The sequence below is a fragment of the Tursiops truncatus genome, chromosome 12, assembly GCF_011762595.2.
Source record: "Tursiops truncatus isolate mTurTru1 chromosome 12, mTurTru1.mat.Y, whole genome shotgun sequence".
In the NCBI taxonomy this organism is placed as follows: domain Eukaryota; kingdom Metazoa; phylum Chordata; class Mammalia; order Artiodactyla; family Delphinidae; genus Tursiops; species Tursiops truncatus.
The window spans coordinates 75,718,363-75,736,156 of NC_047045.1; the positions used below are offsets into that span (position 1 = coordinate 75,718,363).

General features: G+C 38.9%; 1 protein-coding gene across 1 annotated transcript in view; it reads right to left on the bottom strand.

The window, feature by feature from the left end:
• The window catches only part of SYNE1 (spectrin repeat containing nuclear envelope protein 1), a 457,027-nt gene that overhangs the window by 178,798 nt on the left and 260,435 nt on the right, over positions 1-17,794 (bottom strand). Inside the window, exons 76-87 of the mRNA XM_073789748.1 lie at positions 14,577-14,914; positions 14,243-14,387; positions 13,357-13,575; positions 12,165-12,424; positions 10,403-10,568; positions 9,786-9,941; positions 7,306-7,458; positions 6,518-6,700; positions 5,644-5,781; positions 1,599-1,784; positions 801-923; positions 268-450 (exon numbers count right to left, since the gene is read on the bottom strand). Coding sequence (XP_073645849.1) covers positions 268-450; positions 801-923; positions 1,599-1,784; positions 5,644-5,781; positions 6,518-6,700; positions 7,306-7,458; positions 9,786-9,941; positions 10,403-10,568; positions 12,165-12,424; positions 13,357-13,575; positions 14,243-14,387; positions 14,577-14,914 — 2,250 coding nt within the window. The remainder of the gene's footprint in view (positions 1-267; positions 451-800; positions 924-1,598; positions 1,785-5,643; positions 5,782-6,517; positions 6,701-7,305; positions 7,459-9,785; positions 9,942-10,402; positions 10,569-12,164; positions 12,425-13,356; positions 13,576-14,242; positions 14,388-14,576; positions 14,915-17,794) is intronic.

The following is a 17,794-nucleotide window of genomic DNA, read 5'->3' on the forward strand; positions in this document are numbered from 1 at the left end:
TAAAAAAAATAATTGCTGAAAGATAGCTTTCACCAAAGGATATTTTTAATAGAGCTTTCCCCAGGCTTTTGTGGATGATCCAAATGATAGCATCTCATGTCCTTATTTTATATAACCACAACAAGCTGTCTGAGTTAACACTCTGGATGTGTTTCGATGGTTGAGCCCACGCAAATGCTAAGAAAAGCAGCCCATGACTCATCTGGTGCTGCTCTGTGGGTGGCGTGGGGACCGCCTGCAGACGCCGGCTGGCCCCGCTGCACGTGCCTGCATGATGTTGCACTGCTGGATGGCTGTGTGCTGGAGCCGGCTGGCCCCCTCCTGCAGGCGCAGAGCTGCGTGGCACAGCGGCAAGCTGGTGACAACGTCCTCGGGGATCCGGAGCGCGCTCTGGCTCCTCTGCACCGCGTGGACTTTTGGCTTGAGTGACTCCATCTCAGAGAGCAAACGCTGAAAGTGCCAGTTCACATTTTATGTTTTAAAATTTTAAAATTTTATACCTTATACAAATTGGATAATTTATTTATTTACATAAAATAGATGTATACATAAAATATACATTTTCCATTTAAAATGTATATTCTGAAATATTTTATGTTTTAATGGTTTATTTCATAAGCAAGAGACATTTACTAAATTACAGCTCTGTCCCAAGTTATAAAAATTTTCCCAGGTATTCTTTTAAATCATGCATACAGTGCTCAGACTAAAACAGAGTTTAGAAATTACTTTTCCTAACTATCCTTTCTTTTTCAAAAATATAGCTCCCTACCCATTTCCCCTGAATTATTTTTGCTTGCCTGTCGGTGAGAGAGTTGCTCCTTGAGACTAAGACGTCCAACTTCTGGAGAAGTCAGTGCTGTCTGGGCTTGCTCCAAAGCAACTTGTAAGTTTCTGAGCTCTGTTTCAAATTTTTTCATATCCTGCAGAGTAAGAGCGATGTTAATGTCGATGTATAAGCACTTGAAGTCCAAAGTCATAGGTGGAGAATAGCATCATGTAACCAGGCAGGACCCTATAAGGCCTTCTGGGGCAAACCCCCTCCCCAATAATACCCTCTGCTTGAGCTCCTCTCTGAAGTACCCAGATAACAGTATCTTATGCACATTTCCTGAGCTGTTTAACGGAGCTGAAAAGCCCCCACCAGATGGAAGATGTTAATTACTTGATGACCATGAGCTCACAGCCCCAGGCCTCCTGGAGCTTAAGGACTGATACTGTTAAGCCCTGTGACATCTCCCTGTTACCTCAACCAGTCAGAGAACTGTGCACAGGCTGATCACATATGCTGTGAAGCCCCTCTCCCTCTCCCGGACTTTAAAAATGCTTTGCTGAAACCCTGCAAAGGGTTTGGGGTTTTGTGGGGCATGAGCCACCCGTCTCCTTGCATGGCCCAAATCTTTCTCTGCTCCAAACTCCGATGTTTAGGTGTTGTTTGGCGTCACTGTGAGTCAGACACACGACCATAACCATCACAGTCAAGAAGGCTCATCAGAGGTAAGCACTCTACGTTTGATATACAACCACGATTGTTTTTTTAATGATAGACTTTTCCATTTAAATTACTTTTTTTTTTAAGAAAACATTTTATGTTTTACCTTGGCAGCATCGTGGAGATTCTGCAAATGAATTCTGATCATCTGCCGCAGCCCCTCAGTCTCCCGTCCCAGGTCTGCTACTTGCTGAGACATTTTTTCCGTGTGGTATACGCTATTGAGGTACTGTAATTTCTCAGTCATCACTTCCAGATTGTTGTAAATCTCTTCAGATTCTTCTAGCATGGTCTAGAGTGAATTATCAATGTTCATGACATTGACAGGTAGGCAGAGAGGTATGGGTAATCAATACGGTGTGGTTTAAAGACCATCAGACTGGGGAGGGAGTAAGGAGACGTAATTCACATTTTCCATGCACATTGTGTAGGTCGTGTGTCTTACTGTGTTTAACCTTCACAGCCCTGTGCCTGCTCCTCACTTCCTGTTACCCCCTTTTCAAAAAGAAATCAAATTTCAGGAGCTGTAAACCATTTGTTGAGGCCACCTGTGTTGGACCATAAGGCTACTGCCGCAACTGCCACCCCAAGCGGCTCCCTGGTGAGGGTCAGGACGTGAGTACTGCCAACAGTGGTGATGCTCTGACGCATTGGGTATCTTCATCAGGTCACTGGCCCCCCTTCTCTCATATTCAAACTAAAGCGATGCTTTTCAGGTCTCATATTCTGTATCTAAGACCTAAGCATATATGGATCTAAGAAATGAAAATAAGACAAGAGCATCACAAACACTTGCTTTAAGTGAGACAAAGGGGTAGAAACAACTTGGCATAAAACAAAGCCCTTGTCATTCAAGATAGTATCATCTCTGGGGATGAATAACAACATCAACAGAATAAGAAGCATGTAATATGCATTTTATAAGCAGAGTGAAAGAAGAAAGGGTTAAGGATGCCAGAAGTGAGATGTGCTACTGCTTGCAGGAGGGTTGAGAGAAGGCTTCCTGGGAGAGTCACATTTGAGCTGAGTCAGAAGAAGGTTTGTATTGACAGATGGGGAGGGAAAGGAAAGACATTTTATGCTGAGGGGACAGAATAATAAGCAAAGGCACATAGGCGAGTGAGCACAAAATGTGCAGTTCCTGGGGTGTGTGATGTGTAAAGAGGCGAAATGAGAGATGGGACATTCCTCTTAGGCAATAGATTCTTATTTTAAAAAATAAAGTACATCTTTTTTCTCACAATAAATGTCAAATACATATATTATATAACATATTATATATTATATAACATATTATATATTATATATATTATAAAGCTTAGAAAATACTGAAAAATAAAGAAGATAGAATAGTCCATAATCCCATATCCCAGAGATAACTTTAAGCAATAACTGCTGTTCAGTTTGGGTATAATTTTAGTAATTGAGATCATAACATACCTACAATTTTCCATCTTTTTCACCTGATATTAGAACACATGCATTTTCTCTCGCTGTGTTGTTTTTGGATAAAGTCAGGCCCGGGAGAACTCCCCAGAACGGTGTGTGACAGGCTGAGTTTCCTCCTGAATGTCTGTGTGAGGTCACCACCAATACCTGACATCTGTCCTCCTGTGTCCCTCAACGCACTCAACCCACTGAACTGCCCAAGTCAAAAACACCTGGGGGGCTTCCCTGGTGGCGCAGTGGTTGAGAGTCCTCCTGCCGATGCAGGGGACGCGGGTTTGTGCCCTGGTCCGGGAGGATCCCACATGCCGCGGAGCGGCTGGGCCCGTGAGCCATGGCCACTGAGCCTGCGCGTCTGGAGCCTGTGCTCCGCAAGGGGAGAGGTCACAACAATGAGAGGCCCGCGTACCACAAAAAAAAAAAAACAACACCTGGGAACCATGCTTGGATCCTCCCTCTCTTTCAGCCATACCCAACAGCCTCCAAGTCCAGAGTTCTTGCTGGGTAATACCCCTTGATTTTTGTCCTCTCTCAGCCTCCAAAGAGAGGCCTTGTCATTGTCTACTGGAATACTGAAACCACCTTCTAGTTGTCACACCTTCATCCATCTGTTTTCCACAGGCTTCTAAGTCATCTTTCTTAAACTGTAAGTCTGAGCTTGTCACTTGCCTGCAGAACATCTGTCCAAGGCTTAGAGTGACTTCAGGAGAAAGAGGCCAAGTTCTTAACAGGCTTCCATGATCTGTCTTTGTCTTCTCCCTCTTTCCAGCTCTCTGCAGACCTCCTCGCCAGCGCACCAGCTAGAGCACCCCTCACTCCTACTGCCGGGATTTCAACATGCGGTTTTGCCTAAAACTCCACGACAAGTAGGCTGCGTGTCTTTCAGGATTCAGCTCAGAATCACCTTTTCCTTCCTTAATCTTCTCAAATCCTGGGCTGTCTGGGTTGGGTACCCTCCCATGAGTTCCTTCAGCATCCTGGGCTCTCAATCCCTGCACTTATCACACTGCATTGTAATTGTCTAGATCTGTCTTTCTATCTCCTTTCTCCCTTTAATTATCAACTCCCGGGGGCAGAGGCAGGGAATATCCTTTGTGTTTCAAATGCCTAACAAAATTCCTAGCTTTGGAAAGCACTCTATAAATGATTATTGAATACATAAATGAATGAGAGCTGGAGCTATTTAAAAAAAAAACAAAAACAAAAACAAAACAAAAAACTACCTTCTTGGTCATTTTAAAGATTACCTTATAGTTTATGAAATCCAAAAATTTACTCAGAAACTCTGACATTTAAGTTTTCTTTAAAATTCCAGTACAGTCATTAATACTCATATAAAATATTTCCTACATTTCAGATTACAGAGTAGTAATGTTCTTTTGATCGTGATACATTTCCTATTGTTTTTCAAAGAGATTTAACCAAGTTACCAGCAGTTACCAGCAGTGTTTGATAGCTCCCACTTCTTTAAATATGAACTTTAAAAAATACTGTTAACTTGATAAATAAATTGCTCTCTCTCTTTTAAATTTGCATTTCTAGATTTCTAATGAATATTTTTTCACTGTTTACAACCAATTGTAACTTAATTCTTGTCTGTTAATGTATAATGCATAACGTCAGGCAGAACAACTCTGTAGTTGTTTAAGAAAGATTTCTTGGGAGGAGTGTGCAGGATTGATTAGAGAAGAAAGATAAATACAGGGAAACCAATTAGGAACCTGTTAAAGCATTCCAAGAAGGAGAAAATGAGGCTTTGGTCTAGAACCCTGTCAACTGGAATTGGAAAAGGGGATGCATTTAAAAGACATGAATATACATAAATCAGAATAAAAGAGAGAAAATCTAAAATACTTGAGGATACTCATGTAACTTAAATAAAGACCATTTTGTATTTGACTGCAAGATAACTGGCTATTAGATATCTGTATCTAATTCAAGCCTAAATTATAAAGGGATGAAATAATTTCCTGGATGATATAGTCGAGAGAAAACTTCAGAGGAAATGAAGTAATGCGGCCCCCATGTGGTGTGGACTCATTCCCAGCTGACCCCTACTTCCTGCGGGAGGTCAGCCCACTGTGACCAGGCAGAAGGGCTGGAAGGAAGAGGCATGAGATTGAGGCTCTGACTGAGGACCCATGTGCCAGGGACTGTGCTTGATGACGGCACATATGTTAAACCATTTGATCTTCATGATAACTCTGCAGTCTGAATATCATTTACATCTCCATCTTACTGATAAGATTGAATTCTGAGAGGCAAAGTAGTTTCCTCCAAATTACACAGCTCTAAATGTCAGAACTTGGTTACCCCGTCAGTCTGAGTCTGGAGGCTATAATCTTTCCACCTGTCCCTACAGCTCTTCCTGGGGAAGAATTTCCCACCATATTCCTGCATACAATTATTTCAAAGAAGCTGCAAAAAAAAGAGTCCTATCTGGATGATTATTTTTGGTCTTGGGAAATGGAAAGTCTAGGGGAGACAGAGGAGGAAATTTATTTATATATATGGTCTTATGAAATCTCATGGGTAGCTACTTTCTTCCAATCCCCTGGACAAGTTGTTAGGGCTACCTTACCTTTCTTTTTTCCTGGCACCTGAAATAATTTTACATCATGGTCCTCTAAATTTTCTGTCAGCCTAGCCAGTTAAATCAAAGCACTCTCTTAGTTACTCTTTGAAAACTATTTTCCCAAAGTTACCTGATGTGAAATGTATTGTTCCCGAAGCTGGCTTGCAGAATTCCATGCAATCTTTCCATGTACTGAGACTTTAGCTTTCTCAATCCACTTCAGAATTGTCTCCAGCATTTCATTGTATTCTTCTAAATGGGATGCTGCCTGAAAAATCATTAACATTCAGATAACAAATGTAAACTCTGCTTCGTGAGCTAGAAATCAGTCTTCGGTCTCTCTTTGGACACAATAATCCTAGGAACTGATCATTATGATATCTGTGATATCTAAAGGTATCATGAAAAATTATTTCCTTGTTGAACATCTATTAAGGACTTCTCAGTGACTTTAGGATAAAGTCCAAGTTCTTACTATGCTTGAATAATCTTTTAAAAAATTCTCCATTCTTATCTCTTATTCCTCTACCTAGCTCTTCTCTCTCCCTCCTTTCCTACTCTACCCTCACTGAGTAAGGAGGTGGTAGGTGGGGATTATAGGTTTCAATATTATAATTTATTGGTTGCAAATTCTGATTTAACTCATCCCTGATTACAGAAAGAAACATAATCTATTGGCAAAAGTTCAGTCTATGCTCAACAATTATGATGATGTGTGACCTGAACCAATTAAGTAAAGGCAAACATACATACATATATATTTACTTATTTATAAAAGTCCATTTATAGGAACACCTTTGTCAATAAATTTATTATATGGTTTGATATAAAATAAAGTCAGGTTTACGTGTCAATTTTAGGAACACAGGCATGGTATGAAATAAGCTACATTTAACTTACTCTCATCACTGTCCATATTATCTTTTCACTTATTTTTAAAAGCAAAAAATAGAAAATTGAATTTTGGCTTTAGAGAATGTTGATTACCGGCTGGGAAAACATACCTGGCTGAGCTTAGAGAGCCGGTTATTGGCCTGTCTAATGGTCTGCTGGTGAAGTTCAGTCAGTTTTCCAATCTTCTTGGCCAGTGGTTTACCCAGTTGGCCATTGTGTTCTGAGAATTTTTGTACTGCTTCATCTAGGTCCATTAATTTTAAGTTACAGACATCTAATTCCTTTCCTAGCACCTGGATGGTCATCAAAAGGAAAGAACGTTAGACTATAGATAATAAATTTCTCCAGATTTTCCAGAATCAGAAGGATTATATTTTAAATGATTTTTGTAAAAGCCAAATATATAAGAATAATTCAACTATGATCGGTTCATTTCTGTTTCTTCAGTTGAAAAGGCACAGCAGGATGTTTTGTAACCCTGGTGTTTATTGCCTACGAGGCTGAGAGAGCTAAAATATTCCTTCTGTCCCACCCAAAAAGGATTACCTTTACTCATTGGCAAAATGAGAACAGGGATTTAACTACCAAGAACATCCTTCATTTTGAAATTTATATACTTGTAATCCTAAACCATCATTTAGTCCTTTGACACTACATATGCATGTATATTTATGAATACAGTTTAACTGTGATAATAAATTATACGATATAAGTAGCTCTATATTATTGTATTTACAAAATTTCTTTACTGCCTGCCTTTACTCTCTGGTTTTCATGAAGCCTGCTAATCAAGGAAGCTTTTTTTTTTTTTTTTCTGTATCTTCAAAATAAACTAATGCACTCAGAATATTTAATTCATTCAATAGCCCCCCTTATATTTCCACTTCTCCTTCCTTACCTTTTGGTCAGTTTTAGCTTGAACTAAATTATCTGTCTTTGCTCTCAGCTTGGTTAGAATAGTTGTGAGATCTTTGGCTATCTTCTGAATTTGCTGGCTGAATTCCTGACTCATGGCCTTGCTCTGTTCAACTTCTTTTATTTTGTCCTGGATCTAAATAATCAATGAGAACAGCAAAATCAACCATGGTAAAAATTGGATAATTAATACTAATATATATCTCCATCTTCAGATATTGCCAAGAGGCACTCTAAGTCATCAACACTGCTTTGGCATCGAAGTACCTCAACAAGCCAGCCACGTGCAATTACAAACGCTCATGGTTTTCCCTGCAGCCTTACTTCCCACCATTTTACGTATTAACTGCACCTCTTTCTGCTGCTATTTCAGCAAAGGAACAAGCAATGCATGTACAGTGATTCACTCATCAGGTGTTTACAGGAAGCAGTGCAGATAGCTGAGTTTGAACTCTATCTTCTCCACTTACTAACTCTGTGACCCTAAACATACAAACTCTTCTAGGCCTTTTTCTTCATAAAATGGAAGACGATTCCAGATAATTGGAGGCACACAGATTTGTGTCCATGCACCTTTTCATAAGTAGCTGTTAATGATCTGTTAACTCTTTTTCTAACTTCCAATTACCTCTGTACAGTATGACAAAAAAGCACAGAACATGTCCAATGGAAAGGAAAATGAAAAATCACAGTTAATATTTACAAGTTTCTAATGGCTTTGATTTGATATGATAACATTCATATTTTGCTTATAATAAAATGTTGAAGGGAAGATGGTAAAGAAATATTTTCTTTGTATAAATGAAAAGCCTTAAAAAAATCTCTTTAAGTGATGCAGATGTAATGTATGGCATGGTGACTATAGTTAACCATCTTATATTGCATACTTGAAGGTTGCTAAGAGAGTACTTCTTAAAAGTTTTCATCACAAGAAAAAAAATTTTTATAACTATGTATGGTTTTGAATGCTAACTAGATTTATTGTGTTGATCATTTTGTAATATATAAAAATAGCAAATCAAATCTCCTTAGTAGTGAGGAAATACACCATTAAAAGAGTACTTTTTTCGACTTCATTATTTTGAGTTGAGCGCTACGTAAATGGAATGCATGTGAAGAACTCTATTATAGGGAAATGTATCCAGAGGAAAAAAACCTGAAATTTGAACTTCTTTTTTTAAGATCTGAACTCGCCAAGTCATCCTTCCCAAAAGACCTTCCAATGTCTAAGAAGAAAAACCAAATAAGTAATACTGTAAAATATTAGTATAAAATTAGTATTTTAATACTTAAAATAAAAAATAATATTTTAGTTTAGGTCAATAGTATGATGCAGTAGAATTAGACTTTGATGAAAATTTTTAAACACTTTGCATCATACACCAGAGAGTCTAGAAGGTACAGCACACTTACCTGAATTTTATAGTTTTATAGTTTCTACAACGCAATACTTACTACTTTCCATCTCATGTAGTAGTTTAGAATTATCCTCCCTTTATCTTCTGTAGACCAGTTTTAACTAAACTGCTTTAGTGTTAGGCCACCAAGAAGGTCCTAAAACCCATTATGTTTCCATACAAATGCTACTGAAGCTATTTTCCCTACATGAAAGTGTATGTTCTTTACTAGGAGTTAAGATAGAAATATCCCTCTGATCTCAGTGCTATGAATGGCTATGTAGCAATTTGTTAAATTTAAAAAAAAAAAAAGGTTTGTTTTAAAATTTATACACATTCCTGGCTTCCCTGGTGGTGCAGTGGTTGAGAGGCCGCCTGCCGATGCAGGGAACACGGGTTCGTGCCCCGGTCCGGGAAGATCCCACATGCCGCGGAGCGGCTGGGCCTGTGAGCCATGGCCGCTGAGCCTGCGCGTCCGGAGCCTGCGCTCCACAACGGGAGAGCCCACAACAGTGAGACGCCCACGTACAGAAAAAAAAAAAAAAAATTTATACACATTCCTTTCCTTAGTTATTTGGAAGTTAGAGTTAGACTGATAAGACTTCCTCTAGACACAATACGGGACCCTATAGCATGCATTTGGGGTAGAAACCTCATTCCTGGTTTGACCTTATTTTTTTAACTCTGATTTTCCCTTTTTTCAAATATCTTCACCTACTACATCTTGCTGAACTGAAACAACAAAAGAAGAGTGCCTGGCAGACTCTGGATACTCTATAAATACTTGTTGAATACATGAAATGTGTCTTTGTTTCTCTGAGTAATTTCCTTTTGGAAGCAGGTAAATTATCTTTAATGTTTGACAGTATTGTTCACATCTAATATCTTCTCATATGCTTCTTGCCTATGAATAAGACCTCTAATTTAATATTATTATTTTATACTGATCTTTTTTTTTTTAACTCTGTTTCCATGAAGACAGGATGGTGAAAATCACGAACTCTCATACAAGAGTACTGAACCTATAAAAGAGTGGAAAAGTACTCTTTCTTGACCGTAGGTTTACCTGATCATGGATAGTTCCTAGGTCCAAGGCCACTTCAGCTAGCTGAAGGGAGAGTTCAGAAGGTAATATAGTATAAAGACCAAGATACTTATTCTTCTGTTCTTCAGCCATTTTCTCAATGTTCTGTCGGTGATTTGTGGCTTCTGTTAGGAGAATCTGAAGAAAAGATCAACATAAGAAATTTCTGGGAGCCTGATAAGGAAATTAATTTTTATGGGTACAGAGACAAGGCTATGTATTGTTCCTCAAAATATGATTGTGTGGAATTAGAGAAACACATTTACAAAAAGCAAAATTTTCTTTAGTCTCAATAAGAAGCATGTCCACTTTATACAGAACAAAAGAAAGCCCAGTGAAATAATACTAAAAGTCTTATAGAAAACTTTTAGTTTTCTATAAGTTACCGGGAAGTTCTCTGCTGAACTTCCCAGTAATTTATCTTGCAGCTTATTAATAATTTCAGTGGCTTTTTTAACCTGATGACAAATGTACATAAATGTTTATAAAACATTTCTAAAAATTTTTAATTCAATTATTTCATTGAATATAAACAGATACATTTGATTAAAAGCAGGACAATTTTTTAACATGATGGGTCTAGGGAATGAGTTTTGTACCTTAAGTTCTTCAAGTTGAGCATCTATTTCTATTGTTGGATTCCCCAAATACTCCTTCGTTTCCTGAACCCAAGATTTTACTGAATTGATGTGGGTCTCCACCACTTCTCGCTCCTTCAGCTCCTGCCTTAACACCTTTCTGTTCTTCTTCACGTTCTCCTGTATGCTTTAAATACAATAAAGGGAGAAAGCAGATGTGGATTGAAACGAAAGGAACCCCCCCAATACATGACATCAAATTGTCAAAAACAGACATTAAAAAAGTGAAGCCGCCTATCTTTTCCAAGTAAAGACACTTCCCCCAAACTGCCAGATGATTTTCAGTAACACTTAAGTTTTCTTCAGGTATAACAGGAGAAAATACATCACGTGAAGTGAATGAATTATCCCTGGAAAATTGAGAGCTGACATACTCCCATGCCACTAAACTGCAATTCACTTTCTTGTCGAGAGTAACCTGGAGATTGTTTGATTATTTATTTCCTCTTTGAAAATCTACTCATGGTGCAGAATCATCAGCCTTTAAAGGTAATGTGTAACTGGAATATTTGTGCCTATTAGAAACTAGTCTTTAAATAAAGACTCAAACTTTGGAAATTTTATGATTAATAATGTTCAACATCCAAATTTTAAGTCTTTATTTGAATTGACATAAATTTGGTTAAAAAAATTTAAATACGTGGAGTCAGATTATCCTGAACTCATCTATAGTGAAGGGGTGAATGTAGGATATGTATGAGTAATAGTAGTTAATACAGGAGTTAAATTACATAGTGACGCTTCCTCTCTGGCCCCATAAGTGAATCAGGCTGGTTACATATCATGAAGATTAACTTTCAGGACTTCCCTGGTGATGCAGTGGTTAAGAATCCGCCTGCCAATGCAGGGGACACAGGTTCAAACCCTGGTCCGGGAAGATCCCACGTGCCGCGGAAAAACTAAGGCTGTGCGCCACAACTACTGAGCCCATGCACCGCAACAAGAGAAGCCCGCACACCGCAACGAAGAGTGCCCCCCCCCCCCCCCCCCCCCCCCGCCTTCCACAACTAGAGAAAACCTGTGTGTAGCAATGAAGAACCAACACAGCCAAAAATAAATAAATAAATAAATAAATAAAAGATTAACTTTCTCTAAGTTCACTATCAGTAAATGACTATTATTTACCTGGACTTTGGTATCATCCTTGCTCTAATCTATGTGTCATCCAATTTAGCCAATGAGTTATCAAGATTTATCAAAACCAAGTACTCAATAGCTCCCAACTGTTTACCTTTTAAGCTTTATGTCTCATGAATCGCCCCATCACCCAAGAGTTCCCCTGAGGTGACATGCTTCCTTCCACGCTTTCTTGTTATTGCCCTGTTTGCAGAGCTCTCCTCCCACCTCACTGGCTGGCTCAAGCCTGCTTAGTCTTTAGCTTAAACACCCTTCTGAAGAGAAGCCTTCCTTGACTCCTCTCCTAGTTTAGTTGCCTCTGCTTTGATTTCCCTTAGTGCCCCTCCCATGTTCCACCTAAAAGGCATCTTTAGTTGTCTACCTCTGCTGCTTGACTATAAACTACCTGAAGGCAGAGATTGCATCTGGTTCATTACTATATTTCTAAATACGACTAGATATGTACTAGATAGCAAGGATGACAGGAACAGAGCCCCACATTTGTAAGGTGGTCGGCGGGAGCACTCCCAGACTCTTAATACCACATTTGTCCCTTTGGGTCATAGCCAAGTTTAGAAGCAGAGAAGGAGAGCAGGTGTATAATTACTTCAGGCACCGGTCCTGCATCGCCGTGATTTCCTGCACAGTGGGTAGCTCTTCTCCGGGGGACAGCTCGGCCCCATCCTGGAGCATGCTCACTGCTTGCTGCTCCAGCATCCGTAAGCCCGACTGTTGCTGCTCCAGCTCCAGAATGAATGTGTCATGATATTCAAGAAGAGTTAGGAGTTCTGCTTTCGAGGCTTTCTCTGCTGAACTTCCCGGTAATTTATCTTGCAGCTTATTAATCATTTCAGTGGCTTTTTTAACCTGATGACAAATGTACATACTATGAAGTTCAAAGTAAATAAACTGAAAAAAACAGGGCAATTCCCATAAATGCCAAATCTGACACTAATGCATTGGGGCACGTTAAAGATGATGGTGTCAACTCTAAATCTCAGGAAACTAAAATGTGAACAATCTCCTTAACATGGAAGGAAAGACCACGCTATTATTCTGGGTTTTAAGATTTAATCTCAAAATAACATCAGGGCAGGGACTCCCCTGGCAATCCAATGGTTAAGACTCTGTGCTCCCAATGCAGGGGGCACGGGTTCGATCCCTGGTTAGGGAACTAAGATCCCACATGCTGCATGGCGTGGCCAAAAATAAATAAATAAATAAAATATATAATAATAATAGGGCAATCAGACATTTCATAACATAGAAAAAGGTTTTTTCAAAAAATTTTCTTTTACTAAACAGATAAAAGAAAAACTCTTTTCAATATTTACGCTAACATGAATACGTGCCTTTGAGTCATCAAGGAAGATGTGGCTTAAAACTTGAACCCTACTTAAAAGGGAAGATATTAAATTAAACAGGATTTGGAAAATGAGTTAAATTCCTGCTTATTTCATGGCAAAGACAAAGTGTTTTGCACTTTTTCAGGGCCAGGAAAGAAAGTGTCACTAAGAGCCTCACAAATGGGGCAAAATGGGCTTGTCCCCCTTTCAAATGTGATTACTTGGCTTATTTCCTATTAAAATAACTGGACCCAGCCTTGGGACTAAATTGCACATTGCATATGTATTTTATTTCATAATTTGGTTTTCATATCAATGTAAATAGAGATTTTTTTGAAAAGGCTTTTTACTTTCATAAGGCCGATTTGAAAAAAGGAGCAAAATACCACTTTTCAAAATACATTCTCATCAGCAAGGAAACAATACTTTGAGCCCATCAGTAATGGAGATTACCTTATTGTTAAAGCTCTTCCACTCATCCACTGCATCTTCCAGTATCTTCTCCTGGTCCTGGGCCACAGCGCGGAGCCGTGTCCAGCGCTGCCAGACAGCCGTCATCGACCTGCTTATGGTTGCTTTGCTGGTGCCATTTCCGGTTCTTTCCAGTTCTGAAGCTTTACCCTCTAAGGCCACAATTTTCTCATGAAAAGAGTTAACTACTGACACTAAAGCCTGGGTGGGCAGAGGAACAGAGGTTGAGGGGAGAGATGGTTTTTCTCAAAAGCTCTATGGATTTTGGTAAAGCCTAAAATTATCCACAAAAGGAAATGTTCCTACATATGTTTATTTTCCTCTGGTAATTCTTACTTTTACATTTAATTTGTAATTGAGTTAGGCTTGGCTTTTTTAAAAGAGGTAAGGCGAATACTTATTTATTACAAACAAACATTTACATGCTGCTTGAGATGACATTCTCCCATTTTTAAAAACTAGCAAAAATATAAGTGAATGGAATTTGATATTTAAGTATGTCACATTCTACCTTATTTTGCTGTGATATGAGTGAGACTCAGCTATTAATTTTTGAATTTTAATTGAACTAATGTAAGTTACACCAGAAAGTATTTACTGAAATCTATTGTATCACATCTTATCAGAAGCAAATTGCTCTGAATGTGTCTTTTTAAACCTAGCTATGCATTTCTAACGGGAATCCTAAAAAGATGACAGCATTTAATTAAGTTAAAACTGCTAAGAAATGTGGTTAAATGTATCCTTTTTGTGTTTAAAAAGCCGAGGTGGAAATGAAGATTTATTGACTTGCTTCTGGAACTATCATATTGCAAAGACCCATTACAGTTACAATGAAAGAATATTAAAAAAAAACAACAAAGCTAACCTTGTGTTCTGACAATTTTTCTTCTGCTTCATGACTGGAAGAAGTCTTCAGTAAAGAAAACTCAGACAGTTTCTTCTCTGCATCATTCATCAATTCAATAACCTCTTCCCTTGCCTTCTGGTAATCCTGCCACTGAGCTGCACATCTTGAAAAAATCCAACACACATCAATAAGCAACTTCAAATAACACATCTCTGTGCAGAGCTCTGATGTCAATATGTCTAGTGATACTTAAGAGAAGAGGATGAACGATAATGTATATCATTAATATATTCCTATTTTCCATGTGAAAATCCATTTCACTAGAATATAAAGACCAAAACAAATCCAATACCTCTGCAAGAGATCTAATTGGACGTGTGACTCTTGTATTGTCCCCTGGCTTTTCTCTTCCAGGGAGGCCATTTTCTGTGCTAAGTCCTCTTTTCCACTTGGCTTGATGAGTGGGTCCAGGTTGGCTACTAGGCCTTGGAGCTCCTCCAGATTGCTGTGGAACTGATCCTCTGTACTAAAAAATTCCATGTGGTTTTTGAGACTTTCCTCTGCACTCTCCACATCTAGGCCATTGCCTGTCAGCTGTAATATTTCGTGAGCGTCGTCAAGCCAGTCATTAGCTGCTTGAAACACTTGAAAGTACCTTTGACACTGACTATACATCTGAGTCAAGGTAGCCTGAAAAACATTAATTGCAAACATAATCAACTCTCTTTTGCAATGTGTTTGCCAAAAATAAATTTATGCTTTCCATTTCTTTTCCAGTCTTCAGTCACATGGATGTATGTGTATAAATGAATTGATAAGCTGGTAAATTTTTTTTGGTGCAATCCATTATTATCCTTTACTTTCCCTTCTGTTCTTCTTGTTATAATTTTATTATTGCAGTTAAAATAAATAAACAAGGTCACAGATGGAATAGAAATTTATGATGGCTCTGAAATGTCCTCTCTTTAAAGAAAAAATATAATGCTTACTAATATGTGGCAGAATGAATAGTCACCAAAGTGAAATAATGACTCATTTAGGTAGGAGTAAAATAATACCAGTAGGAAGGTAAACTGCTACAGCCACTGTGGAAAACAGCATGGAAGTTCCTCAAGAAATTAACTGCCAATATGATCCAGCAATCTCACTTCTGGGTATTTATCCAAAGAAAACAAAATCATTATCTCGAAGAGATATCTGTACTCTCATGTTCATAGCAGTGTTATTCACAATAGTCAAGGTATGGAGACAACCTAAGTGTCCATCCACAGATGAAAGAATTAAAAAAAAATACACACCTTGGAATATTATTCAGCCTTAAAAAAGAAGGAAATCCTGTCATTTCCCAAAACACGGACAAACCTGGAGGATATTACTCTAAGTGAAATAAGCCAGACAGAAAAAGACAAATATCACATGGACTCTAAAAAAAAAAAAAAAAAAGGAAAAGCTGAAATCATAGAAATTTAGAGTAGAAAACTGGTTGCCAGGGGCTGCAGGGTGAACAAAATAGAGAGGTTGGTAAAATGGTGCAAACGTTTTGGGAATTCCTGGTGGTCCAGGGGTTAAGATTCCATGATCTCACTGCTGAGGGCCCAGGTTCAATCCCTGGTCGGGGAACTAAAATCCCACAAGCTGTGCAGTGCAGCCAAAAAAAAAAAAAAATGGTGCAAACTTTTAGTTTTAAGTTGAATAAGGTCTGGGGATCTAACGTGTAACATGGTGACTGTAGCTGATAACAGTGTAACGTATACTTGAAATTTGCTTAACAAGCAGAAATTAAATGTTTTCACCAAAAAAAAAAGAACAGATAAAGATAAATATGTGATGTGATGGATGTGTTAACTTGTTAACTGACTTGAAGAAGGAATTCTTTCACAATGTGTACATATATCAAACCATTACATTGTACACTTTAAATATCTTACCATTTTCTTTGTCAATTATCCCTCAATAAAGCTGGAGGGGAAAAAAGGGAGTGTAATAACACCAAACTTCTAAAACGGCGTTTACCAGACCAAATAGTGATTTCTGGTAGTGAAATAGTAGCCTATAAGTCTTGCATAGAGACTACGATAGAAAAGTTGAAGATTGGAAAGCTGACCCCTGTGCAATGAAGTCCATTCAGATCCAGAAGGAAAGGAAACACTCTAATTGGCCATCAGAGGTTGGACAAGACAAGCCATTACTGTCAAGCAAAGATGCAGAAGTGGTAGAGAAGAAGTAGATGTGGTAGATGAAGTAGATGAAGAAGTGGTAGAGAAAGTACATGTAAGATTAGCACTTAATGAGGAAAGAACGAGGATGGCAAAGCAAAGAATCAGTGGTGGAGGTTAGAAACGCCACCAGAACCGCGACCTTCAGTTATTTGGGCCAAGACAATAAATAAGACTACCAATCACAAGATGGCAGAAGTAGGGACACCTTAGCAGATTCAAGATTTTGGTTCAAAAATCATAAAATTGGGCTTCCCTGGTGGCGCAGTGGTTGAGAGTCCGCCTGCCTGTGCAGGGGACACGGGTTCGTGCCCCGGTCTGGGAAGATCCCACATGCCGCGGAGTGGCTGGGCCCGTGAGCCATGGCCACTGAGCCTGTGCGTCCGGAGCCTGTGCTCCACAGCGGGAGAGGCCACAACAGTGAGAGGCCCGCGTACAGCAAAAAAAAAAAAAAAAAATCATCAAATCAACAGAAGCAGGCTTACATGACAGATGTTTTTCAAGAATGAAAATCCCAGGTAACTTCTGTTTCGATTCTTCACTCTGGGTTAAATACTCCATCTCTATCCCTACAGCTATAGGGTCATAGTTTTTTGAAAAAAATTTAACAGTGGCCTGAACCAACATGAAAAGGTAAAAATATACTAAATAGACTAGTTTAAGAAGTCAGAATTTTACATGATGAAGTTTACTAAGATTTTGACCACATGTTAAGATTTTTTAAAAAATTGTATTATTTAGTGTTAACCTTAATCTATGTGAAAAATAAAGTTAAATGATAGCTGAGTCATCTGGGGATACCTCTACGTCAGACCCTGCACTAAGAATATAAATCTGAAGAGGGAGATATTATTATCCCTCTCCCACAGAGAAAACTGAGACGTACGGGATGCAGGTAATTCGCTCAAGATCATATAACTGAGATTGAAATCCAGGTGTGCTTTACTCCAAAGCGATAGTTACTATATTATCCTAAGGACGGCTGTCCTTAACTTAAACGGCTGGTTGAAATCCCATAGAATCAGAGGGACAGATGTGGAGAAAAAGGGTCAAGGGATTAAAGTAAGTACACCTCTGGGCACTGTTGTATCTCTCTTATTTTTGAATGCACAGAGCCCCAGAACAAGTCACAATTAGGAGGCTAACCTGGGAAGTTCTGAGCATGCTCTCATTTCTTTGTTATCTTCAAGTCAAGTCATGATGGATATTCTAGTCTTTTTTTTTTTTTTTTTTTTTTTTTTTGCAGTACTTGGGCCTCTCACTATTGTGGCCCCTCCCGCTGTGGAGCACAGGCTCCGGACGCGCAGGCTCAGCAGCCATGGGTCACGGGCCCAGCCGCTCCGCGGCACGTGGG